At 38.0% G+C, this 26,547-nt stretch overlaps 1 protein-coding gene and 1 pseudogene across 4 annotated transcripts in view; one reads left to right on the forward strand and one right to left on the reverse strand.

The window, feature by feature from the left end:
- Positions 1-4,628: 4,628 nt before the first annotated feature.
- WDR19 (WD repeat domain 19) overlaps positions 4,629-26,547 on the forward strand; it is a 180,395-nt gene continuing 158,476 nt past the window's right edge. For 3 of the 4 annotated variants that reach the window (XM_037829602.1, XM_037829601.1, XM_037829603.1), the window contains exons 1-3: positions 4,632-4,683; positions 6,801-6,892; positions 7,199-7,264. In XM_037829602.1, the coding sequence (XP_037685530.1) occupies positions 4,678-4,683; positions 6,801-6,892; positions 7,199-7,264 (164 nt within the window). In that variant the 5' untranslated portion in view covers positions 4,632-4,677. Of the gene's footprint in view, positions 4,684-6,800; positions 6,893-7,198; positions 7,265-26,547 lie in introns of all 4 variants that reach the window. The other variant, XM_037829604.1, reaches the window with a different exon arrangement.
- LOC119529324 lies at positions 11,036-11,960 on the reverse strand (annotated as a pseudogene).

Below are 26,547 nucleotides of genomic sequence, written 5' to 3' on the forward strand. Positions count from 1 at the left end.
GATAAGCCAAAAGCTAGGCCTCTTTTGTGAAACAGTTAACCAAGCTGTGAATTCGAAGGAAAAGTTCTTGAAGGAAATTAAAAGTGCTACCACAAACAATAAAAAAGAAAACAGTCTTACTGCTGATATGGAGAAGTTTGAGTGGTCTGGATAGAAAATCAAGCTTGCCACAACATTCCCTTAAGCCTAATCCAGAACAAGGCCCTAACTCTCTTCGATTCTATGAAGATGCTGCAGAAGGTAAGTTTTAAACTAGCAGAGGTTAGTTCATGAGGTTTAAGGAAAGAAGCTGTCTCCAAAACATAAAAGTGCAAGGGGAAGCAGGAAATGCTGATGTAGAAGCTTCAGCAAGTTATCCAGAAGATCTAGCTAAGATCATTAATTAAGATGGCTACACTACACAACAGATTTTCAGTGTAAATGAAACAGCCTTCTACTGGAAGAAGATGCCACCTAGGACTTTCATACCTAGAGAGAAGTCAATTCCTGGCTTCAAAGCTATAAAGACAGGCTGAATCTCTTGTTAGGGGCTAAGGCAGCTGATGACTTTCAATTGAAGATAATGCTCATTTACCATTCTGAAAATCCTAGGGCCCTTAAGAATTATGCTAAATCTACTCTACCTATGCTCTGTAAATGGAAAAATGGAGCTTGAATTTTTTTTTAATTATTCATTTTATTGAGATATATTCACATACCACACAGTCATACAAAACAAATCATACATTTGATTGTTCACAGTACCATTACGTAGTTGTACATTCATTACCAAAACCAATCCCCAACACCCTCATTACCACACACACACAAATAACCAGAATAATAATTAAAGTGAAAAGGAGCAACTAAAGTAAAAAAGAACACTGGGCGCCCTTGTCTGTTTGTTTGTTTGTTTCCTTCTCCCACCTTTCCACTCATCCATCCACAAACTAGACAAACGGGAGTGTGATCCCTATGCCCCCCCCCCAATCCCACTGTCCCCCCTCATAAGCCACATTTTTATACAATTGTCTTCAAGATTCATGGGTTCTGGGTTGTAGTTTAATAGTTTCAGGTATCCACCACCAGCTACCCCAATTCATTAGAACCAAAAAGGGTTGTCTATATTGTGCGTCAGAGTGCCCACCAGAGTGACCTCTTGGCTCCTTTTGGAATCTCTCTGCCACTGAAGCTTATTTCATTTCCTTTCACATCCCCCTTTTGGTCAAGAAGATGTTCTCCATCCCACGATGCCGGGAGTCATATTCCACGTTGCCAGGGAGATTCACTACCCTGGGTGTCTGATCCCACGTAGGAGGGAGGGCAGTGAGGAGCCTGAATATTTTCAGCCCACTGTTGACATTTAACTGTTCAGAAAAAAAGATTCCTTTCAAAATATTGCTGCTCATTGACAAAGCACCTGGTCACCCCAGAGCACTGATGGAGATGTACAATGAGATTAATGTTGTTTTCATACCTGCTAACACAACATCCATTCTGCAGCCCATGGATCAAGGAGTAATTTTACTTTCAAGTCCTGTGATTTAAGAAATATATTTCATAAGGCTACGGTTGCCATAGATAGTGATTCCTCTGATGTATCTGGGCAAAGTACATTGAAAAGCTTCTGGAAAGGATTCACCATTCTCGATGAAATTAAGAACATTCATGATTCATGAGAGGACATCAAAATATCATTAACTGCAGGAGTTTGGAAGAAGTTGACTCCAGTCGCCATTGGTGACTTTGAGAGGTTCAATACTTCAGTGGAGGAAATAACTTCAGCTATGGTGGAAATAACAACAGAACTAGGATTAGAGGTGGAGCCTGAAGATGGAACTGAATTGCTGCAATCTCATGATAGAACTTTTACAGATGAGGAATTGCTTTTTATGGATGAGCCAAGAAAGATGGAATCTATTCCCAGTGAAGGTGAAATGACAACAAAGGATTTAGACTATTACATAAATTTAGTTGATAAAGCAGACATAAACTTAGCTGATAAAGCAGAAGCAAAGTTTGAGAAGATTGACTACAATTTTGAAAGAAGTTCTACTGTGGGTAAAATACTATTAAACATCATTGCATGTTACAGAGAAAGCTTTTGTAAATGGAAGAGTCAATCAATGTGGCAAATTTCATTATTTTCTTATTTTAAGAAATTACAACAGCCACCCCAACCTTCAGCAACCACCACCCTGATCAGTTAGTAGCCATCAAGGCAAGACCCTACATCCGCAAAAAGATTACCACTTGATGAAGGCTCAGATTATGGTTAGCATTTTTTAGCAATAAAGTATTTATAATTAAGTTATGAACATTCCTTTTTTTAATTTTTTGTTAAAGCTGTACATTTACAGAAATATCACACATAAAATAGAGTTCCCATATACCACCCTATTATTAATACCTTAGTGTGACGCATTTGTTATAATTCATGAAAGAACATTTTTGTAACTGCACTGTTGTACTATATTACCTATAGACCATTTTACACTATGGTTCACTGTGTTGTACAGTCCTGTTTTATCTTTTAATTTTTTTCTAGTAAGATATTTATATCTAAAATTTTCTCTTTTAACCATATTCATATATATAATTCAGAGCTGTTAATTACATTCACAATGTTGTGCTAGCACCACCACCATCATTACCAAAACTATACAACCCATATAGAAATTCTGTACAATTTAAAGATTAACTCCCTCTTCCTCTTCCCTACCCCCAATCTATCTCCTGGTAACCTGTATTCTGGATTCTAACTTGAGTTTGCTTAGTTTAATTATTTCATATCAGTTAGATCATACAATATCTGTCCTTTTGTGTCTGGCTTATTTTATTCAACATAATGTCTTCAAGGTTCAACCATGTTTTCACATGAATCAGAACTTCATTCCTTTTTAATGCTGAATAATATTCCATTGGATGTATATACCACCTTTTGTTTATCCAGTCATCGGTTGATGGACACTTCGGTTGCTTCCATCTTTTGGCTATCGTGAATAATGCTGCTATGAACATTGGTGTGCAAATATCTGTTTCATTCCCTGCTTTCATTTCTACTGTGTAGCTACCTAGTACCAAGATTTCTGGGTCATATGGTAATTCTAAGCTTAGCTTCCTGGGGAACTGCCAAACCATCTTCTACAGTGGCTGCACCATTTTATATTGCCACCAGCAATGAACGAGTGTCCCTATTCCCCACATAATCTGCAATGCTTATAATTTTCTGCATTTTTAATATTAGCCATTCCAGTATGTGTGACATGGTATCTCATTGTCATTTTGATTTACATTTCTGTAATAGCTGGTGACACTCAGCTTCTTTTCATGTGCTTTTTTAGTCATTAGTATATCCTCTTTGGAGAAATGTCTATTCAAGTGTTTTGCCCATTATTAAATTGGGTTATCTTTTTGTTGTTGAGTTGTAGGACTTCATTACATATTGTTATTAAACCTGCCTCAGATAGGTGGTTTCCAAATATTTTCTCCCATTAAGTATGTTGTCTTTTCACTTTATGATAAAGTCCTTTCATGCACAAGGTTTAATTTTGGTGAGGTCTCATTTATTTATTTTTTCTTTTATAGCTTGTGCTATGGGTAAAATGTCTAACAAACCATTGCCTAACATAAGATCCTGAAGATGCTTCTCTACCTTTTCTTCTAAGAGCTTTATAGTCCTGGTTCTTATATTTAGGTCTTTGTTCAATTTTCAGTTAATTTTTGTATATGGTGCAAGATAGAGGTTCTCACTCATTCTTTTGCATATGGATACCCAGTTCTCCCAGAATCATTTGTTAAAGAGACTATTCTTTCCCAATTGAGTGGGCTTGGCCGCCTTAAGCAAGCAAGCAAGCAAGCGGGGAGGGAAGTGAGGGAGGAAAGAAAGAAAGAGAAAGAGAAGGAGGGAGGGACGAAGGGAGAGGGGAAAGAGAGAGGGGGAGGAGACGGAGAGAAAGGATTGTTTCAACATTTTCAAAGACTTGGGCAAAAGATGCACTTTCATCATCTGAATAATGAATCTCAAATACTACCACAGAGGGAAAACTTGCCGGTCCAAGGTCTAAAAAAAGATGTGATTCCTGCCCACTTTCGATGACCATTAGGAAAAGCCTAATAACAAAGTAGGCCAGTTAAAACCTAGAAAAAAACTACCATGCACACATTATCCCTTCTATCCCAGAAGCCTGGAGAGAAAAAACGGATATGCCAGCAGAGTTCTTCCACGTCTCGTTTCTTGGGCTGTATTTGGCTTATGAGCCAATTCCCACCTCCTTTTAACCAACATCCTGCGCCTTCTTTTTCCTGAAATCCTCGGCTTTCCTTCCAGTCACCACCAGCTTGTAAGTCACCGCTCGCCGAAATTTACGTAGGCGCCTCCGCGGGTTCACCAAAGTCGCTTCCGCCCGGCGAGTCTCCAAATTTCATCCTCTCAGACCCCAAGCCAGGAAGCCCAGTCACTGCAAGGCCTGGTTCCGCTCGGATCATGTGATCCCAGCCCACATCCTCTCCCCCCACCCCTCCCTGCGGAGGGTTCACCGCTCTGCGGGTCTCAGCTAGGCACCTCCCTCCAAGCGGCGCTCGCTGGTTGGTCGCTGCTCGCCCGGTCGCCTGGGTGACGGGAACGCGATCGTCTTCTCTTAGGAGACCCGGTGCGCTTGCGCACTTGCAATATCGCGCGGACGCTCGAGCACTGAGATGAAGGTAAATAACTTACAGATCCCAGGGGATGGGACAACACGACCACTCTCACTTCCTTTAGCCCGCTGAGCGTCGCTCGGAGGAGAGGGGCGTGTGTTCCCCTTCCTCCACTCGAGTGCGTGAGGAGGGGGATGCGAGCCGTGCAGCCAGTGTAGGGGAAGGCGCGGGCTAAGTTGAAGGAACGAGGGGAAAGGAAAGAAACAAAAAAGAGGCGAGGACAGAGAGGGAGGCCTGTTCATCCCTGAGACCTCGAACGGGATTGAGGTGGTGCGGGAAGAGGGAATCCCGCCATGGCCGAAAATGAACAGACTGGATCTGAAGAGACTCCTAACTTCGCAAGGCGGGAAGAACGGGTAGTGAAAATGCGTTTGGAGGGTCGCGGCCAAGTTGACTAGATTAGTATCGCCAGCAGTCTCTTTCCTTGCAGCTAAACCCTTCAGAAGCCGCACGACTTCTCAGCGCCTTGGTTGCACCACCACCAAAGAGTAAAAACCTCCGAAAGAATCATCTCAAATAGTATTGCCTGTGGCTAGTTCAGTTTACAGGTGATTTGGTGGCAAGTGTAAATTATTCGCGGAGAAATCTGCACACGCAGGTCTCACGCTCAATTGCGTCTTCCTCTGCACACACGGTGTCTAGGTTTTGGATTCTCGTGAACCCCACTCGGTCGCTGGCTGCAGCTCATTCACCCTTTGGCTTTTCAACAGCAATACCCCTCCTGCTCTGATCTGGCAAAGAAATGGGAAGCTCAATTTTCAGATTATTTTTTACATCCTAATGCTTCCTGGTAGCTGTTAGCTTTTTCCTCTGTACTGTATATGGAACATTTGTATAACTCTTTTGAAGAAAAATAATATGTAAGATCACAGCCAGACGCAGGTCTGCCAGGAAGTTTCAGGATCTCCCTTTATGAAAGGGTTCCATGGCAGTGTAGTCAGATGTTTTGTAAAATTTGCAGGAGTAAGATGCTTTTATAGTTTTTTCTTCAAGAGTGTCTTCATGCCTCACAAAACCTGGAGGCCCTCGTGATTATGGCACACCTTTGCTTTCAGGATAGGTGGATTTTATCTTCTTTTTAGCTGTTCCTTGAATACTGTTTAATTTTGAGGATGGAAGAGTTTTCTGTTGCTACTTATATTGTCAAGTCTGCTGCAGTCCTATCTAAACTTCATATGCCTAGTTATGAGCATCAGTTCTTTAATAATCTAATATTAATGTCTAAGATTTTTCACTCAATCTCCATGTTCCTAGATCAGTGCTGTCCAATAGAAATACAGTACAAGCCAATATAATTTTAAATTTGCATAGGTAACATTAAAAAATTAAGAAACAGGTAAAATCATTTTAGCAATATATTTTATTTAACCCTAAAATATTATTTCAACATATAATCAATATAAAAAGTTACCAATGAGATAGCTTGCATTCTTTTTTTCATAGTAAGCCTTTGAAATCCAATGTGTATTTTATACTTAAAGCATATCTAAATTCAAATTACCCAACATTTCAAGTGCTTAATAGTTACATGTGGCTTGTGACTACCACACTGAATATCATAGTTCTAGATGGTTTAAGTAAAAAGAAAATAATTATTTTTTGGTTAATACCGTGTCTACCCAGTAGTCAAATTAAATATTAATAATGAAATATAAGTAATGGGTAAATGAAGAAAATAATTCGAAGGAAGCGTAAACATTTTGTATTTCTAGCATGGTTAGTATTATTAAAACAGCAATTTCATTCAATGAAATTTAGTAAAATCAAATCCCACTGAAAAAAGTCACATGATGATTAACTCAATTCAAGTTTAAATTATTGTAATCCTTTAAACACTAAAATTATGCATTTAAAAAATTAACATTCAAATGCAAAAGCATTCAAAAGCATAAAAAGTTTTATAATAAACTCTTCTATGTCTTGATGTCCATACTGTGCCAACCCATTGGGATTTTTTTGTGTTTTTGGTTAGTTGTTTGCTTGCTGTATTGTTAACTTCTGTGAGATAAATTCTTAAGTCTTCATCATCCTGAATTCTCCTGTTGATGATCATGTTTTGACATACATTTCTGACCAATCCTTTTAATTGTATGCATGTTGAAAATGTAAAACTTATTTTTTAGCGTGTTTTCTCACTATTAGAAAAGACTTGGCTTGGCACACCAATACAGTTCACCTGGCAAAAAACATCAGGAAACTACCTTGCAGTAACAGGGTAAGTAACCAGTGAATGTTTTAAGTAGCTCGTCCTGATTCCAAATGGATGTATGCCCTCAGAACCACACCATCTGTTCAGTAGAACTTCTTGTGTGACAGGTTTATGGTGAGGAAAGGAATATGTTCATCTTCATTAATATCATAGTTCATGAACCTTTTCCTTGGTAATAACTTTTTAGATACAAATTACGAAACTATCAGGAGAGAACACTGAAATCACTAGGGTGATGGCTTAAGTTTTTATGCACCTGGAAAGAAATAAAAACAAATTTTAATCCTGTTTTTGTGTTCTAATTGCTTTTAGAGCTGATCATACTGTAAAAATCTTTGATCGCCATGGTCAAAAAAGAAGTGAAATTAACTTACCTGGGTAAGTATAGAGGTGGATTAAAAATTTTTTCAATCTTTGTTGCCTAAAAGATAAAAAAATACTGTCATAACTATAATCGAATAGAATTTTATAATTTATTTATGCTCCATATCTCCTCTTTTGCTTTCTACATTTGCAAAGGGATTTGTTTTTTATACTGTAAGTTGTTAATGAAGTATGTAGATACGTTACATATAAGTTAAAGTTTATATTTATAAACATCTCCACATTCACAAGGAAGCTTTAAAGCAGGATTGTCATTTAGTTCATATGAACTTTCCTTTTAATTATGAACATGCCTTAGTATGAGTATAGTATATACTTTCATATTTCCTCTCTGATAAATAGTTGGAAAATAGTTACTTTCCGGATACTTCTTAGAGGTTATTTTAGTTTGCTAAAGTTGATAAAATGCAATATACCAGAAATGGGATGGCTTTTACAATGGGGATTTATTAACTTATAAGTTTACAGGTGTGAGGCCGTGAAAATGTCCACAGCAGGGCATCAACAAGTGATGCTTTCTCCCCAAAGACTGGCTCCTGATAATCTTGGGCTCCTCTGTCAGAGAGCAAGGCATATGGTGACATCTGCTGGTCGTTCTCTTCTGGATTTCATTGCTTTCAGCTTCTGGCTACTCCATCTGTGGCTTTCTTTCTGAGCTTCTGTTTGTGTCCTTCTTTCTCAGCTTCTCTTATAATAAAAGACTCCAGACTAAGACACACTCTGAATGAGGTGTATTGCATCTTAAGTTAAGATCCTACTCACCAAATGATCTTACTAACAATGGGTCCTTGCCCACAGGAATGGATTACATTTAGGAACATGATCTTTCCTGGGGTACTTACAGCTTCAAACCATTAAAGATGGCAAAAGCATTATCCATTTTCAGAGAAATATATTACATTAAATAATACATTTACAGGAAAATTTACATTTTCAGAGAAATGTATTATACTAAGCATAATCTAGCCATTTTTTTGTGATTCAATGTAATGATTAACACTATTAGTTTTGCTACTGAGATTATGGTGTGTAGAGTTCTTCACCTAAATGGCCTTATGCTGCTATGGTTTTTTTTCCTTTTTAGAAAGGAGTTTTACTGAAATATATTCACATACCATAAAATCCATCCAAAGTGTACAATAAGCAGCTTTTAGTATATTCGCAGAGTTGTGCGTTCATCACCACAATCACTTTTAGACCATTTTTATTACTCCAAAAAGAAAAACCCTATACCACTTGGCAGTCATCTCTCAATCTCTCTATCCTTCCCCAGCCCTATATAAACACTAATCTATTTGTCTTTATAGATTTATTTATATTTACATTTTATTTGAATGGAATCATACAGTATGTAATACTTTGGTTTTTTTCACTAGCATAATGTTTTTATTTAAATTATTATTTTTTAAATAGAGAAGTTGTAGGTTTATAGAAGAGTCATGTAAAAAATACAGCATTCCCATATACCCCACTATTGCTGTCACTGTGCATTAATGTGGTACCTGTCTTATAATTGATGAAAAAATATTAAAACAGTACTCCTACCTGTAGTCCTTAGTTTACATTTGGTTTATTTTTTTCCTATACCCAACCCGATTATTAAAAACTTGTACTAGTGTTGTACATTTCCTAAAATTCATGAAAGAACAGTCTTATACTTCTATTGTTAGCCCGAGTCCATAGTGCCCAACAGGATTCACTGTATTATACACGGCCATATTTTATCTTCTACCTTTCATTCTAGTAACATGAGACCCAAAACTTCCCATTTCAGCCGCATTCACATACATAATTCAGTGCTGTTAATTACACTCACAGTAAGTGCTACCATCACCACTATCTTATTTCCACACATTACGATCAACTTAAATAGAAATTGTATACCAATTAGGCTTCAGCTCCCCTCTCTCTACCCGCATTCTATCCCCTGGTAACCTATTTTCTGGATTCTAATGCTATGAGTGTGCTTATTATAATTATTTCATATCAGTGAGATCATACAATATTTGTCCTTTTGTGTCTGACTTACTTCACTTGGCATAATGTCCTCAAGGTTCATCCATGTTGTTGCATGCATAAGTACTTCATTCCTTTTTACAGCTGAATAATAATCCATTGTATGTATATACCACATTTTGTTTATCCATTCATCTGTTGATGGACATTCAGGTTGCTTCCATCATTTGGCAGTTGTGAAGAATGCTGCTATAAATACTGTTGTGCAAATACCTGTTTGATTCCCTGCTTTCAGTTCTTCTGGGTATATACCTAGTAGTGATTGTCAGGTCATATGGTAATTCTATATTTAGGTTCCTGAAAAGCTGCCAAACTGTCTTCCACAGTGCCTTCACCATTTTACATTGCCACCAGTCATGAATGTGTTCCTGTATCTCCATATCCTCTGTAATACTTGTAAATTTCTGATTTTTTTAATAGTAGCCATTCTAGTGGATGTGAAATGATACCCCATTGTGGTTTTGATTTGCATTTCTGTAATAGCTAATGATATTCAGCATCCTTTCATGTGCTTTTTAGCCATTTGTGTATCCTCTGGAAAAGATCTATTCAAGTCTTTTGCCCATTTTTAAATTGGGTTGTTTGTCTTTTAATGTTGAGTTGCAGGATTTCAATATATAGTCTTGATATTAACCCTTTATTGAATATGTGGTTTCCAAACATTTTCCCTCATTGAGTAGCTTGTCTTTTCACTTTCATGATGAAGTCCTTTGATGCACAAGTTTTTAATTTTGAGAAGGTCCTGTTTATCTGTTTCATCTTTTGTTGCTTGTGCTTTTGGTATAAAATCTGAGAAACCATTGCCTGAAATAAGATCATGAAGATGCTTCCCTACATTTTCTTCTGAGAGTTTTATAGACCAGGCTCTTATATTTAGGTTAGTGATCCATTTTGATTCAATTTTTGTATGTGGTGTGAAATAGGGGTCCTCTTTTACTCTTTTGCATATAGATATCCAGTTCTCCCAGCACCATTTGTTGAAGAGACTATTGTTTTCCGTTTGAGTGGATTTGGCAGCCTCATCAAAATCAGTTGGCCGTAGGTGTCAGGATCAATTTCTGAATGCTCAGTTTGATGCTGTGGGTCAAGATCTCTGTATGTGTGCCAGTACCATGCTGTTTTTTTGTTTTTTGTTTTTTGTGTTGTTTGTTTGTTTTGTAGAAATTAGAACTTTATTATAATTGTTTCCAGAATATAAACTGATATTGTATCAGGATTCTTTGATAACTTTTAAAACTATATGTAATCTAAGTTTAATATTATAATGTATCTCATTTTCCACTTTCCAACCTAGAAAATGTACTGCAAGTTAGATCTAACAGAGAAAAAAAAAACAATCTAAATTGCTTCATAGAGAAAACCAACAAACATTAAAATATCCCACCAAACCTAAAACAAACCCAGTCAAGAAGTAGATTCTGCAAAGCCTATTAATCCTCCAATTTGTAATAAATGATCTCCCAAGGGAAAACAGTTCCACTATCATAGCAATTTGATGAATAAAAGCAGAACCACTCGCATTAAGTGAAATTACATTATATGTAAGAAAAATGTAATAATAATGCTTTTAGAAAATGAGGAAAAGTAATTTCCATGTTGGGGAGCAAGCATACTGAATACTTCACTTGGCACTTGTTAGAAGTTGAAGTACCAGGTCACATAAGAAAAGTGATATGAACACAAACTTCGTGAAACCACCTCCCTCAACTGCTTTTTTCAATTCAACTTTAGGAGAACCAAAAAATAGCTTTAAAATCCCAGGATAAACTGGTCCCAAAGCATTTCCTCCTCCATCCTTTCCTGGCCTTATTCCTTTTTCTCTTTTCTATGCTTACATTCCTATTTCTTAGAGGCTACATCTCGGGTTTTTTTCTCCTTTTGATTCTTAGGCTTTTCTTCACTGACACTGACTTTCTATCTTTGCTTTCTTTCTTTGGATGCTCTTGTGTTTGTTTAAATCCGTTTCTTCATAACTTTTTTTTCTTTTATGCTTGGGCTACTCTTCCTTTGGTTTTTCTCTGTCTTCCTCATGGTGCCTTTTTCTCTTTTGATGTATCTGTTTATGGCTGGCTTGATGGGAACTGTCACTGTTTTCTAAGGAGAAGTGCTTGTAAACTCCAGATTCTACTCTGTAGGAGCCACAGTTATATTCTTGCTGACTAAGGTTCAGCGATACTGGTTTTCCTGTGTAGTCCTTGGGGAGTTGACAATAGCTCAAGGAGTCTGGTCTAAGTCTGCTGTCACAAGCTGGTATCCCCTGAGGTAACTGGTTTTCCACTGTTTGTGTAATATTGTATGATTGTCAGTTAGTCTGGACAGTTTCAGATGGGAGTCTTTGCTCAAACATTCTATATCTGGGTCTAGAGTTAACCTCTTCTTTTTAGGTTTGTAAATAGTCCTCTCTCATCTTTCTGAAACAAGTTTTTGGCTCTAAGCCTCTGGCTTTCTGGACTTTGATATAATCATCAAGTTCTTCTTGAAAAGAGTCATATGTTTTCTTTGAATGCTTCATTAGGTTGACAACAAGGGATTCTCCTTATCATGCTGAGAACTTGGTGGAGAATTCTGATCATATTTGCCCATTAAGTGCTTCAATTTTTTAGCATGAACTTTCCCCACATAGCGAGACTGTGCCACAACTAGGGAGCCAAAAATCATGATGCAGAGATTACAAAATCTATAATTGTATAATACTCCACTCCCATTCACCTCCCAGTGTGAAATCCTCTTGTGGTTCATACTGTAGCACTATTCCACATACTTTACAAAGGCATCTGTAAAAAGTTCAGTCTTTGTTCATTCAACATGGTACCTGAAGTTCTTGAACTGTAATCCAGTAGCCTTGAGCTTTGATAATGATTGTATAACTCGGCTTCCTTGGTGCACCAGGCTGCCCTCTCCAAGGCCGGAGGTCAGGAGGAGAGTGGAGGGACCCTGGCCACGCCCAGGTTGGCCATGTTGCACACTCGGGCTCTGGGCATGGCCAGGCTGGGCCGCAGGAGTCGGGCTGAATGACCGAGCTTCCCCCACCACTGAGTCAGGAACTCACCTTCTCTGAGGCAGGGGCAGGCATCTACAAACTACTGTCCCCCTCCCCACCAACACTGCCAGCTGGGAAGCAAGCCAGGGTGGAAGTGGCAGAGAGGCAGGGTCCACCACTGTGGCAGCCGCCGCCACTAAGCAGGCGGGGCAGGACCAGTACCATGCTGTTTTGACCACTGTAGCTTTGTAATATGCTTTTTTTAAAAAAAATTCATATTTATTGAGATATAGTCACATACCGTGCAGTCATACAAAACAAAGCATACATTCAGTTGTTTACAGTACCATTATATAGTTGTGCATTCATCACCAAAGTTAATGTTTCACATTTTCATTACCACACACACAAAAATAATAAGAATGAAAATTAAAGTGAAAAAGAACACTGGGTGACTTTTTTTTTTTTCCCCCATTTTGCTACTCATCCATCCATAAACGAGACAAAGGGGAGTATGGTCCTTACGGCTTTCCCAATCACATTTTCACCCCTCAAAGGCTACATTTTTATACAATCATCTTCAAGAGTCATGGGTTCTGGGTTGTAGTTTGATAGTTTCAAGTATTTACTGCTAGCTATTCCAATTCATTAGAACCTAAAAAGGGTTGTCTGTATTGTGCATAAGAGTGCTCACCAGAGTGACCTCTTGGCTCCTTTTGGAACCTCTCTGCCACTGAAGCTTATTTCATTCCCTTTCACATCCCCCTTTTGGCCAAGAAGATGTTCTCCATCCCATGATGCCGGGTCTAGATTCCTCCCCAGCAGTCATATTCTACGTTTCCAGGGGGAGTCACTCCCCTGGGTGTCAGATCCCACGTAGGGGGGAGGGCAGTGATTTCACCTGCCAAGTTGGCTTAGCCAGAGAGAGAGGGCCACATCTGAGCAGCAAAGAGGCATTCGGGAAGAGGCTCTTAAGCACAATTATAGGGAGGCCTAGCTTCTCCTTTGCAGCAACAGTCTTCCCAAGGGCAAGTCCTGTGGTAGAGGACTCAGCCCATCAAACCACCAGTCCCCTATGTCTGTGAGCACATCAGCAACCATCGAGGTGGGAGAGCCCAACACCCCTGCATTCTCCACCAGCTCTCAAGGGGGCGCTGCATATTTTTTTTCATTGTTTTTTAATTAACTCTTTTTTTTAAAACAACTATATCAAAAAATAAAAATAAAAAAACACATGCAATAAAAAACACATTTCAAACAAACCATAACAAGGGAGTCCAACATGTTCCTACTCTACCCCAAGAAAATAACCCAATATACCCCAAGAAAATAACCCAATATAGCAACATTTCTGTGAACTTGTTCCTACCATACCCATCAGAAATTAACAAACCATAGTCATTCCTGTGCATTCCCAGAACATTAAATTTACCCATGATAGCTTATCTGTTCTTATTGGGTTATCATTCCCCCTTCATTAATTGCTCTCTGTTGCTAGTTCCCGTACATTCCACTTTATAAACCATTGATTTTAGGAGTGTGTTGTTTAACCTCCAGGTGTTTGTGAATTTCCTAAGTCTCTGATGGTTATTGACTTCTAATTGTATTCCATTGTGGTCAGAGAATGTGCTTTCAATAATTTCAGTTTTTTAAAATTTATTGAGGCTTGTTTTATGTCCCAGCATATGGTCTATTCTGGAGAAAGTTCCATGAACACTAGAGAAGAATGTGTATCCTGGTGATTTGGGATGTAATGTTCTATATATGTCTGTTAAATCCAATTCGTTTATCTGATTGTTTAGGTTTTCAGTTTCCTTATTGGTCTTGTGTCTGGTTGATCTGTCTACAGGAGAGAGTGATGTGTTGAAGTCTCCCACAATTACTGTGGAAACATCCATTGCTTCCTTTAGTTTTGCCAGTGTTTGTCTCATGTATTTTGTGGCACCATGATTGGGTGCATAAACATTTATGACTTATTTCTTCTTGTTGAATTGGCCCTTTTATTAGTATGTAGTGGCCTTCTTTGTCTCTCATAACATCCTTGCATTTAAAGTCTATTTTATCTGAGATTAATATTGCTACTCTTGCTTTCTTTTGGCTGTAGCTTGCATGAAATATTTTTTCCATCCTTTCATTTTCAATTTCTTTGTGTCCCTGTGTCTAAGATGAATCTCTTGTATGCAGCATATTGATGGTTCATATTTTTTCATCCATTCTGTCAATCTGTATCTTTTAATTGGGGAGTTTAATCCATTTACATTCAGTGTTATTACTGTAAAGGCATTTCTTCAATCAGCCATCCTATCCTTTGGTTTATGTTTGTCAGATATGTTTTTTCCTTCTCTCTCATTGTCCTTTAATGAACCAATACTGAATTGCTTTAGTACTGAATCTTTCTCCATATCTCTCTCTCCTTTGTTTGTTTCTCTGTCGGTAGGACTCCCTTTAGTATCTCAAGTTGGGCATGTCTCTTATTAGCAAAGTCTCTCAGCATTTGTTTGTCTGTGAAAAAGTTAAGCTCTCCCTCAAATTTGAAGGAGAGTTTTGCTGGATAAAGTATTTTTGGTTGGAAATTTTTCTCTCTCAGAATTTTAAATATGTCATGCCACTGCCCTCTCACCTCCCTGGTGGCCGCTGGGTAGTCACTATTTAGTCTTATGTTGTCTCCTTTGTATGTGGTGAATTGCTTTTCTCTTGCTGCTTTCAGAACTTGCTCCTTCTCTTCAGTATTTGACAGTCTGATGAGAATATGTCTTGGAGTGGGTTTATTTGGATTTATTCTATTTGGAGTTCGCTGGGCATTTATGCTTTATGTATTTATATTGTGTAGAAGGTTTGGGAAGTTTCCCCAACAATTTCTTTGAATACTCTTTCTAGACCTTTACCCTCTCTTCCCCTTCTAGGACAGCACTGAGTCTTATAGTTGGACATTTTATTTTATCTGTCATATCCCTGAGGTCCTTTTCAATTTTTAAAAATTTTTTTCCCCATTCTTTCGTTTGTTCTTTCATTTTCCATTCTGTGGTCCTTGAGGTCGCTGATTTGTTGTTCAGCTTCTTCTAGGCTTGTACTATGAGTATCCAGAATCTTTTTAATTTGGTCAACAGTTTCTTTTATTTCCATAAGATCATCTGTTTTTTTATTTACTCTTGCAATTTCTTCTTTATGTTCTTTTAGGGTCTTCTTCATGTCCTTAATATCCTGTGTCATGCTCTCGTTGTTTGTCTTTAATTCTTTGATTAATTGCTCCAAGTACTGTGTCTCCTCTGATCTTTTTGATTTTGGTGTTTGGGTTTGGGTTCTCCATATCGTCTGTTTTTTCATATGCTTTAAAATTTTCTATTGTTTTTGCCCTCTTGGCATTTGCTTTACTTGATAGGGTTCTTTTAGGATATGTAGGATTATTCAAAGACTAATCTCTAATTTGTCAGATCTACAGCTTGGTGGAGTGCACTTTCTCTAACTAACCAGCAGATGGCGTCCACGAGTCACCTATTCCCCTCAAGTTAGTTCTCCCCAAGTTTCTCTTTGTGTTGTGTGGGGGTCTGATTCTTGTGCGGTCCAGTTGGTGCACCAAGTTTGGGTGTGTTGTTGGTGCTGTACGCCCTGAATGTAGGGCATGTGTCTGAGCAGTTAGGGAGGGAGGGCAGCTTTAATAATCAAACCTCCCAGGTGTTCCTGGAGATTTAAGGCTGTTCCAAGAGTCTAAACCTTCAGTTCAGTCTCGCCACAGATTAACCCACAAGTGCTTTGTATTGGCGTATGGTCCTTGGGATTTCCACATGGATCCCTCTTCCAAGCCGTGCCCTTCTAGGGTCTCTGCTGAGGGAACGTTGTGCTACGTCACAAGTGTGCCCCGTCCCTCAAGGGAAGTTCTGGGCCACCAGGCTGTGTAGGTGCGTTCCCAGCCTGCTGTAAGGGGCGTGTTAATTTCCCCCTTTATGCACCGCTCCGCATTCCCAGCTCCGGGACAGTTAGCTGTGGGTGCGTGAAAGGCTGTTGTCCATGCCTGATATTGTGGTGTGTGTGCTTGTTGCTGGAAATACTTCCCATTGCAGTGGGTTTTTGCACACAGCTCTGCGCTGTGACTCCGGTGCCAGGCTGGAGCATTGCCAGCCCGCCGGGAAGATGGCTGCAAGGGGTGATTATTTTCCCCTTTTGGCTCAGCTCTGCCTTCCTCGCTCCCAGATAATTAGCAGCGGGTGCACAAAAGGCTATCTTCCACTACAGATATTAAGATGTTTGCACAGCCTGTTCCTGCCGCACTTCACTGTACGGTTCATACTGCCATATCTGCAGCTGCTTTGGGGTTTTTTAAAAAAACTAGTCCACCTCCAAACACCAACCCACGGTTTCCCCACACCGCAGCGCGACTGCCGGATATTCAGCAGGCTTACTCACTTGTTTCAGAATGTAGACTCCCAGTTTCACCAACTGCACGGTCCCTGTAGATTTAGCAGACTTTGTCCAGCTGGTGTATCGCTGGAACTGGTGTCCTGGGTCACTTTCTGGCTTTTATCTAGTATTTTTCACAGAAGTGTTTTTTTGCCCTGTCTCTCCTAGCTGCCATCTTAGGTTCTTTCTCTGTAATGTGCTTTAAAGTCCAGAAATGTGAGTACTCCAACTTTGTTCTTTTTTTTTCAAAATGTATTTGGCTATTTGGGGCCTCTAACCCTTCCATATAAATTGGATATTTGGCTTTTCCATTTCTGCAAAGTAGGCTGTTAGAATTTTGATTGGGATTACATTGAATGTGTGAATTATTTTGGGTAGAACTGACATCTTAAATCTAATGAAGGAAACTTCCTCAACATGGTAAAGGGCATTTATGAAAAACCCACGGCTAACATCATACTCAATGGTGAAAGACTGAAAGCTTTCCCTCTAAGATCTGGAATAGGACAAGGATGCCCACTGTCGCCACTCTCATTCAACATTGTGCTGGAAGTTCTTGTTAGAGTGGTTAGTCTTCCAGTCCATGAACACAGAATGTCCTTCCATTTATTTAGGTCTTCTTTGATTTCTTTTGCTAAGTTTTATAGTTTTCTGAAAATAGGTCCTTTACGTTCTTGGTTAAATGTATTCCTAGGTATTTGATTCTTTTAGTTGTTATTGTAAATGGATTTTTTTTTCTTGATTTCCTCCTCAGATTGCCCCTTGCTACTGTGTAGAAACACTACTGATTTTTGTATGCTGATCTTGCCACATTGCTAAATTTGTTTGTTAGTGCTAGTAGCTTTGTTGTCACTTTTTCAGGACTTGCTATATATAGGATCATGTCATCTGCAAATAGTGAAAGTGTTGCTTCTTACCTTCCATTTTGCATGCCTTTTCTTTGTCTTGCCTATCTGTTGACAGTTTCCTTCAATTCCTACCTTTTGAAGTGATTTTATCAAGAAAGGAAGCTGAATTTTGACAAATGCCTTTTCTCTGTCAATTGAGATGATCATGTGGTTTTTCCTTTCATTTTGTTAATGTGGTATATTACATTAATCAATATTCTTATGTTGATGCACCCTTGCATACCTCAGATAAATCCCACTTAATCATGGTGTATGATTTTTTGATGTGCTGTTGGATTCGATTTGCAAGGATTTTATAGAGGATTTTTGCATCTATATTCATACAAGAAATTGGTCTGTGATTTTCTTTTCTTGTGCTGTCTTTATCTGGTTTTGGTATGAGGGTGATTTTGGCCTCATAGAATGAGTTAGGTAGTGTTCCCTCCTGTTCAATTTTTTGGAAGAGTTTGAGCAGGACTGGTAGAATTTACCTGTGAAGTCATCTGGTTCTGGGCTTTTCTATGTTGGGAAGTTTTTGATGACTGATTTAATCTCTTTGCTTGTAATGGGTCTCTTGAAATCTTCTATTTCTTCTAGAGTCAGTGTAGGTTGTTCTTGTGCTTCTGGAAATTTTTCGATTTCATCTAGGTTGTCTAATTTGTTGGCATATGGTTGTTCATAGTATCCTCTTATGATTTTTATTTCTATGGGGTCAGTAGTAATGTCCTCTCTTTCATTTCTGATTTTATTTATTTGCATCTTTTCCCTTTTTTTTTTTTGTCGGTCTACCTAAGGGTCTGTCAATTTTATTGATCATTTCGAAGAACCAACTTTTGATTTAATTGCTGTTTTAGTGTACTGTGTTCTGCAGTTGTCTGTTAAGTCTAGTTCATTTATAATATTTTTCAAATTCTCTGTTTCCTTATTGATCTTCTGTCTAAATGTTCAATCTGTTGATGAGAGTGATATACTGAAGTCTCTAACTGTTACTGTAGAGGCGTCTATTTCTTTCAGTTTTGCCAGTGTTTCCCTCATGTCTTTTGGGGTACTGCAGTTAGGTGCATAAATAGTTGTAATTGTTATTTCTTCTTGGTGGATTGACCCTTAATTAATATATAGTGTGCTTTTTTGTTTCTTATAACAGATTTTTTTTTTCTTTTAACTCAGAACTTTTATTATGAAGACTGTAGAGTGGTGTTGATGGTCTAGCAGAAGTGGGTTCAAACTATGCAACAAAGTACATATAATACACATTTCTCAATTTCAACACTTATTTACACATATATTTAAAGAAGCATATGTAGCAAATCATAAGTAATGTTACATGAAATTTAAACTGTTTTATTTTGTTTTTGTTTTTTTTAGTTTTCTTTTTTATTTGGGCCTTCAATAGAGTAAGGTATATAGGAATGGAATTGCCATGTCCTATAGTATTTGTATGTCCATCTTTAGTATATGTTGCCAAATAGTTTTCTAAAATAGTTGAGCCAATATACACTCCCACCAGCATGCATGAGTCAACCAACCTGCTTCCAAAATCTGCCTCAGTCCATTTAAAAGGTGTTTGGGTTTGCTAATCCTGCTGTTATGCAAAATACCAGAAATGGATTGGCTAATATAAAGGGAATTTATTCAGTTACAAATTTAAAGTTCTAAGGCTATAAAAGTGTACAAACTAAGGCATCAACTGAAGGAAGGTGTGCCAGTTTGAATGTATTATGTCTGCCCAGCGCCATTATCTTTGTTGTTATCTTGTGTGGGCAGACCTATCAGTGTTAATTAGATTGTAATTCTTTTGAGTGTTTCCATGGAGATATGCTCCACCCAGCTGTGGGTGATGACTCTGATTGGATAATTTCCATGGAGGTTTTGGCCCACCCAATGAGGGTGGGTCTGAATTAAATTACTGGGGCACTGTATAAGCTCATACAGAAGGAGCAAGCTGCTACAGCCAAGAGGGACACTTTGAAGAAAGCACAGGAGCTGCAGATGAGAGAGATTTTGAAGACGGCCGTTGGAAGCAGACTCTTGCTCTGGAGAAGGTAAAAGAGGACAAATGCCCCAAGAGCAACCGAGAATGACATTTTGAAGAGGAGCTGTGGCCTGGAGAGGAACGTCCTGGGAGAAAGCCATTTTGAAACCAGAACTTAGGAGCAGACACCAGCCACGTGCTTTCCCAGCTAACAGAGGTTTTCCGGACACCATTGGCCATCCTCCAGTGAAGGTACCTGATTGCTGATATGTTACCTTGGATACTTTATGGCCTTAAGACTGTAACTGTGTAACCAAATAAACCCCCTTTTATAAAAGTCAGTCCATCTCTGGTGTTTTGCATTCCAGCAGCATTAGCAAACTAGAACAGAAGGCCAGTGGTGTCCAGAACACCTCTGTCAGTTGGGAAGGGAGGTGGCTGGCATCTGCTGGTCCTTTGATCCTGCTTTCAACTTCTGATTCCAGTGGCTTTCTCTCTAAGTGTCTGTGGGTCCTCTCTTAGCTTCTCTGGGGCAAACACTGGGCTTCATAACTTAGCTTAACATCTCCAAACATCCTCCTGTCTGCATCTCCAAGTATCCCTAAACATCTCTGTCAGCTCCCTCAGTTTCTGTGGTTCCTGGCTTAGGATATCCTAGGGCATTTTATCTCTGTTCTCTCTGTGTAAGCTCTCTTTAAAGGACTCCAGTAAACTAATCAAGACCTACCCTGAATGGGCAAGGGCAAATCACCATGGAAACATTCAGTCAAGAGCTGACACCCTAATAAATAGATGTAAGTTTGCTCCAACAAGATTGCATTAAAGAACATAGCTTTTCTGGGAGAAATAATAGGTCCAAACCAGCACACAAGATCAAATTTTCAAGGGAAAAATCACCATTGAAAATGGAAAGCCTTTACAGTTATTGAGAGTAGCCCTGAAAATAAACACAGAGTAAAATAATGTCACTGCATTCTAGGTGGATACCTTACCCACCTGGGCAGAAGACTGCTCTCCCTTCTGTTCGAAAGTGAATTTGGCAAGATAGATGTCAAAGGCATATTAGCACCAAACTGAGACTTTCTGAGGTCATCAGAAAGATCAAAAGGGTGCTCAACAAGGGGAAACTTTCTCTCCCTGGGATTTAGTGTTATTTAGTCCTGAGTGTGTCTGTTATAACAGCTTTTGATTTAAAGTCTATTTTGTCTGATGTTAGTATAGTTATTCCTGCTCCTTTTGGTTATTATTTGCATGGAATATCTTTTTTCCATCCTTTACTTTCATCTTGTCTGCGTCTTTGCATCTAAGGTGAGTCCCTTGTAAACCACATATAGTTGGGTCATGCTTTTTTATCCATTCTGCCAACCTGTGTCTTTTGATTGGGGAGTTTAATCCATTAACACTCAGTATTATTACTGTAAGGCAGTACTTAATGTCAGCTGTTTTGTCTTTTGGTTTTTAAATGTCATATCTTTTTTTTTTAATCTCTCTTTTCCTTTAATCAACCTCCTTTTCTGTGTTGTTGATCTTCTGTGATGTATCTGATTGATCCCTTTTTCATATGTTTCTGTGTGTTTGTGTATTTGTTTTGTTTTATATTTTTAAAGTTTTTTAAATTCAATTTTATTGAGATATATTCACAAACCATACAGTCGTCCACAGCGTACAATCATTTGTTCACAGTACCATTATGTATTTGTGCATTCATCACCACAGACAATTTTTTAACATTTTCATTGCCACAAAAAAAGAATAAGAATAAAAATTAAAGTAAAAAAGAACACCCAAAACATCACATACCCCCCATTCCTCCCTATTATTCATTTACTTTTTGTCCTCATTTTTCTACTCATCTGTTCATACACTGGATAAAGGGAGTGGGAGCCACAGGTTTTCACAATCACACGATCACACAGTGTAAGCTATATAGTTATAAAATCGTCTTCAAGAATCAACACTGCTGGGTTGCATGCAGTTCAGCAGTTTCAGGTATTTCCTTCTAGCTATTCTCATACACTGAAAACTAAAAAGGGATATCTATATAATGCACATGAGTAACCTCCAGAATGACCTCTCAACTCTGTTTGAAATCTCTCAGCCACTGAAACTTTACTTTGTTTCATTTCTCTTCCCCCTTTTGGTCCAAGAAGGCTTTCTTAATCCCACGATGCAAGGGCCAAGCTCATCTCCGCGAGTCATGTCCCACGTTGCCAGCGAGATTTACACCCCTGGGAGTCATGTCCCACGTACAGGAGACGGCAGTGAGGTTACCTTACAGAGAGAAGCCATAGCTGAGCAACAAAAGAAGTTCTCTGGGGGTGACTCTTTGCCAAATTATAAGTGGCTTTAGCCTCTCCTTTGCAGTAACAAGCTTCATAAGGGCGAGTTCCAAGATCTAGGGCTTGGCCTACTAAATTGGTAGTCCCCAATGCTTGTGAGAATATCACTAATCCCCCTGGTGGGGAAGTTTAATATTTCCACATTTTCCCCCAGTTCCCCAAGGGGGATTTGCAAATACATTTTTATTCTCTGCCCAAATTTCCCTGAGATGTGTCAGGGCTTCACAGTAACCTGTACAAACCAACCAGATCTCACTCCCATTCAAAGTTCCGTGTAATTTTGGTGTTTGAATAAACTGACCATACAAGTTAAATTACATAGTATGCTACAAAAAAATATAGATTTTGCACCTAATAAACACTTCTCCCTTTGGTCTCACACAGAAGTTGAAGTTTTAAAACACTGTCAATATTGTTCTTTACCCTTTAGTCTGATTTACGTTAGTCCTAACCAAGTCTGTTTCATTCATATTTCTAATTGAAGTCTGATCTCTTTTCAGACTCTTTATAATTTGCTGTATGGGGTATCTGTATATTTTTAAAATACTTTCTTTGTGGTTATCCTGGGATTTATATCACACAACCTACATGTGTAACCTATTAATTTGAAAAGATGCCAACTTAGCATCATTAGCATACACATTCTCAGTTCCCATATCCGTTTCCCCTCTTTATGTTTTTGTCCCACTTTACCACTTTATATTTTGCACATCCATTATTGGGAAATGTCTTTTTCTTATTCAATTGCATTCTGATTTTTATATAATTTAAAGAGTAGTGTTGTATATTTCAGAATACAGTACTATTGGGCTTTACATTTGCTCCTTTAGTTACCCTTACTGATGATTTTCATTTCTTCATACTACTCCAAGCTACTCTCTCTTGTCTTTTCATGTCAACCTGCAGAAATCCCTTTAGTAATTCTTCAGGGCAAATTTTTTTGACTCACTCTCTTTTGTTTAAATGCAATTTTATTGAGATATATTGACATAATATACAGTTCATCAAAGTGTACAATCAGTTGTTCATAGTATCATCATATAGTTGTACATTCATCACCACAATCAATCTTTGAACATTTTCATTACTCCAAAAAATAAAATAAAAATTAGAATAAAAAACAACATCCAAAACATTCCATTCCCCTCCATCCCCATTGTTCATTTACTTTTTTTCACTCATTTATTGTTTTTTTAACTTTATCAAAAAATTAAAAAACATTTAAAAAAAATTCGAGCAAAACCAAAACAAAGCAATGAGAAAAAACAAATAAACTAAATTAACTACATTGCTTCCAACATGTTCCTACCCTACCCCAAGAAAATAAACACTATAACCCAACAAAGGAATAAGAAAAACAAGTAACCTAAAATAACTACATTTCGGCGAACTTTTTCCTACCGTACCCCCCAGAAATTAACAAACCATAGTCGTTCCCAAGCATTCCTATAAAGTTGTTTACCCTCCATATCTTGTCTGTTCTTATGAGATTATCATTCCCCCTTTACTATTTGCTGTCTATCGCTAGGTTCCCTAGATTCTACAATATAAACCATTTATTTTACATTTTTCACAGTGTTCACATTAGTGGTAACATACAATCTCTCTCTTTTTTCTGCCTGGCTTATTTTGCTTAGCATCATGTATTCAGGGTTCATTCATGTTGTCATACGTTTCATGACCTCATTCCTTCTTACTGTGGCGTAGTATTCCATTGTGTATATATATCACATTTTGTTTACCCACTCATCCGTTGAAGGCCAGTTGGATTGTTTCCACCTCTTGGCAATTCTGAATAATGCTGCTTTGAACATCGGTGTTGTTTGTGTCACTGCTTTCAGATCTTCCGGGTATACCGAGAAGTGGAATTGCTGGACCGAAGGCTAGCTCTGTATCTAGTTTTCTAAGGAACCACCAGGCTGTCTTCCAGAGTGGCTGAACCATTATACAGTCCCACCAACAATGAATAAGAGTTCCAATTTCTCCACATCCTCTCCAGCATTTGTAGTTTCCTGTTCGTTTAATGGCAGCCAATCTAATTGGTGTGAGATGATATCTCATTGTGGTCTTAATTTGCATCTCCCTAATAGCTAGTGAAGATGAACATTTTTTCATGTGTTTTTTGGCCATTTGTATTTTCTCTTCAGAGAAGTGTTTTTTCATATCTTTTGCCCATTTTATAATGTGGGCTGTATGTACTATTGTCATTGCGTTTTAAAGTTTCTTTATATATGTAAGATATCAGTCTTTTGTCAGGTATGTGGCTTCCAAATATTTTTTTCCATTGAGTTGGCTGCCTCTTCACATTGACAAATTCCTTTGAGGTACAGAAGCTTTTAAGCTGGAGAAGTTCCCATTTGTATATTTTTTCTTTTGTTGCTTGTGCTTTGGGTGTAAGGTCTAAGAAGTGTCCTAACACAAGGTCTTGAAGATGTTTCCCTACGTTATCTTCTAGGAGTTTTATGGTACTGTCTCCTTTGTTGAGGTCTTTAATCCATTTTGAATTAATTTTTATGTAGCGTGTGAGGTAGGGGTCCTCTTTCATTCTTTTGGATATGGATATCCAGCTCTCCAGCCCCATTTGTCAAATAGACTCTTATGTCCCAGTTCAGTGGTTTTGGGGGCCATATCAAAGATCAGTTGATAGTAGATCTGAGGGCCTGTCTCTGAATTGTCAATTCAATTCCATTGATCAATATGTCTATCTTTGTGCAAGTACGATGCTGTTTTGACTACTGTGACTTTATAATAAACTTCAGGGTTAGCGAGTGTAAGTCCTCCTGCTTTCTTTTTCTTTTTTAGAATATTTTTTAGCAATTCGAGGCATCTTCCCTTTCCAAATAAATTTGATAACTAGCTTTTCCAAGTCTGCAAAGTAGGTTGTTGGAATTTTGGAAGGAATTGCATTGAATCTGTAGATGAGTTTGAGTAGAATTGATATCTTAATGACATTTAGCCTTCCTATCCATGAATACGGAATATTTTTCCATCTTTTTAGGACCCCTTCTATTTCTTTTAGTAAAGTTATGTGGTTTTCTATGTATTGGTCTTTTACATTCTTGGTTAAATTTATTCCTAGGGACTTGATTTTTTTAGTTGCTATTGAGAATGGAATCTTATTCTTGAATGTCTCTTCAGTTAGGTCATTTTTAGTGTATAGGAACATTACTGACTTATGTGCATTAATCTTGATCTTCTCAAAGAACTAATTTTTGGTATTATTTATTGTTATTTTTTTGTTCTCTGTCATTTATTTCTGCTTTAATCCTTGTTATTTCTTCTACTTGATTTGGGATTAGTTGCTGTTCATTTTCTAGCTTCTTCAGTTGTTCCATTAGTTCTTTGATTTTAGCTCTTTCTTCCTTTTTAAGGTATGCATTTAAAGCTATAAATTTCCCCCTCAGTACCACCTTTGCTGCATCCCATAAGGTTGATATGTTGTGTTCTCATTTTCATTTGTCTCTATATATTTAGCAATTTCTCTTGCTATTTCTTCTTTAACCCACTGATTGTTTAGGAGTGTGTTGTTTAACCTCCAGATATTTGTGAATGTTCTAAATTTCTGATGGTTATTGACTTCTAATTGTATCCCATTGTGATAAGAGAATGTGCTTTGAATAATTTCAGTCCTTCTAAATTTATTGAGGCTTGTTTTATGGCTCAGCATATGATTATTCTGGAGAAACTTCCGTGAGCGCTAGAGAAGAATGTGTATCCTGGTAATTTGGGATGTAATGTTCTATATATGTCTGTTAATTCAAATTGATTTATCAGATTGTTTAGGTTTTCAGTTTCCTTATTGATCTCCTATCTTGTTGATCTATTTATAAGAGAGAGTGATGTATTGAAGTCTCTCACAATTATCATGGAAAACATCTATTGCTTCCTTAGTTTTGCCAATGTTTGTCTCATGTACTTTGGGGCACCTTGATTGGGTGCATAGACATTTATGATTATTATTTCTTTTGGTTGAATTGTCCCTTTTGTTAGTATAGCGTGACCTTTGTCTCTTATAATATCCTTCTTTTTATAATCTGTTTTCATTTGAGATTAATATTGCTACTCCTGCTTTCTTTTGACTGTAGCTTGCATGGAATATTTTTTTCCATCCTTTCACTTGCAATTTCTTTGTGTCTCTGGGCCTAAGATGAGTCTCTTGTAAGTAACATATTGATGGTTCATGTTTTAAGATCCATTCTGCCAGTCTGTATCTTTTAACTGGGGAGTCTAATCCATTCACATTCAATGTTATTACTGTGAAGGCATTTCCTGAATCAGCCATCATATTCTTTGGTTTCTGTTTGTCAGATATATGTTTTCCCTCTGGTTTTTGTTTGTCAGATATGTGTTTTCCCTCTGTCTCTTTATTTCCTTTAATGTATCCTTACTGAATCACTTCTCATACCTCTCTCTCCTTTCTTTGTTTCTCTGCTGGTAGGGCTGCCTTTAGTATCTCTTGTAGGGCAGGTCTCTTGTTAGCAGATTCTCTCAGGATTTGTTTCTCTGTGAAGATATTAAGCTGTCCCTCAAATTTGAAGGAGAACTTGGCTGGATAAAGAATTCTTGCTTGGCAGTTTTTCTCTTTCAGAATTTTAAATATGTCATGCCACTGCCTTCTCGCCTCCATGGTGGCCGCTGAGTAGTCACTACTTAGTCTTATGTTGTTTCCCTTGTATGTGGTGAATTAC

The sequence above is a fragment of the Choloepus didactylus genome, chromosome 3, assembly GCF_015220235.1.
Source record: "Choloepus didactylus isolate mChoDid1 chromosome 3, mChoDid1.pri, whole genome shotgun sequence".
Classification (NCBI taxonomy): Eukaryota; Metazoa; Chordata; class Mammalia; order Pilosa; family Megalonychidae; genus Choloepus; species Choloepus didactylus.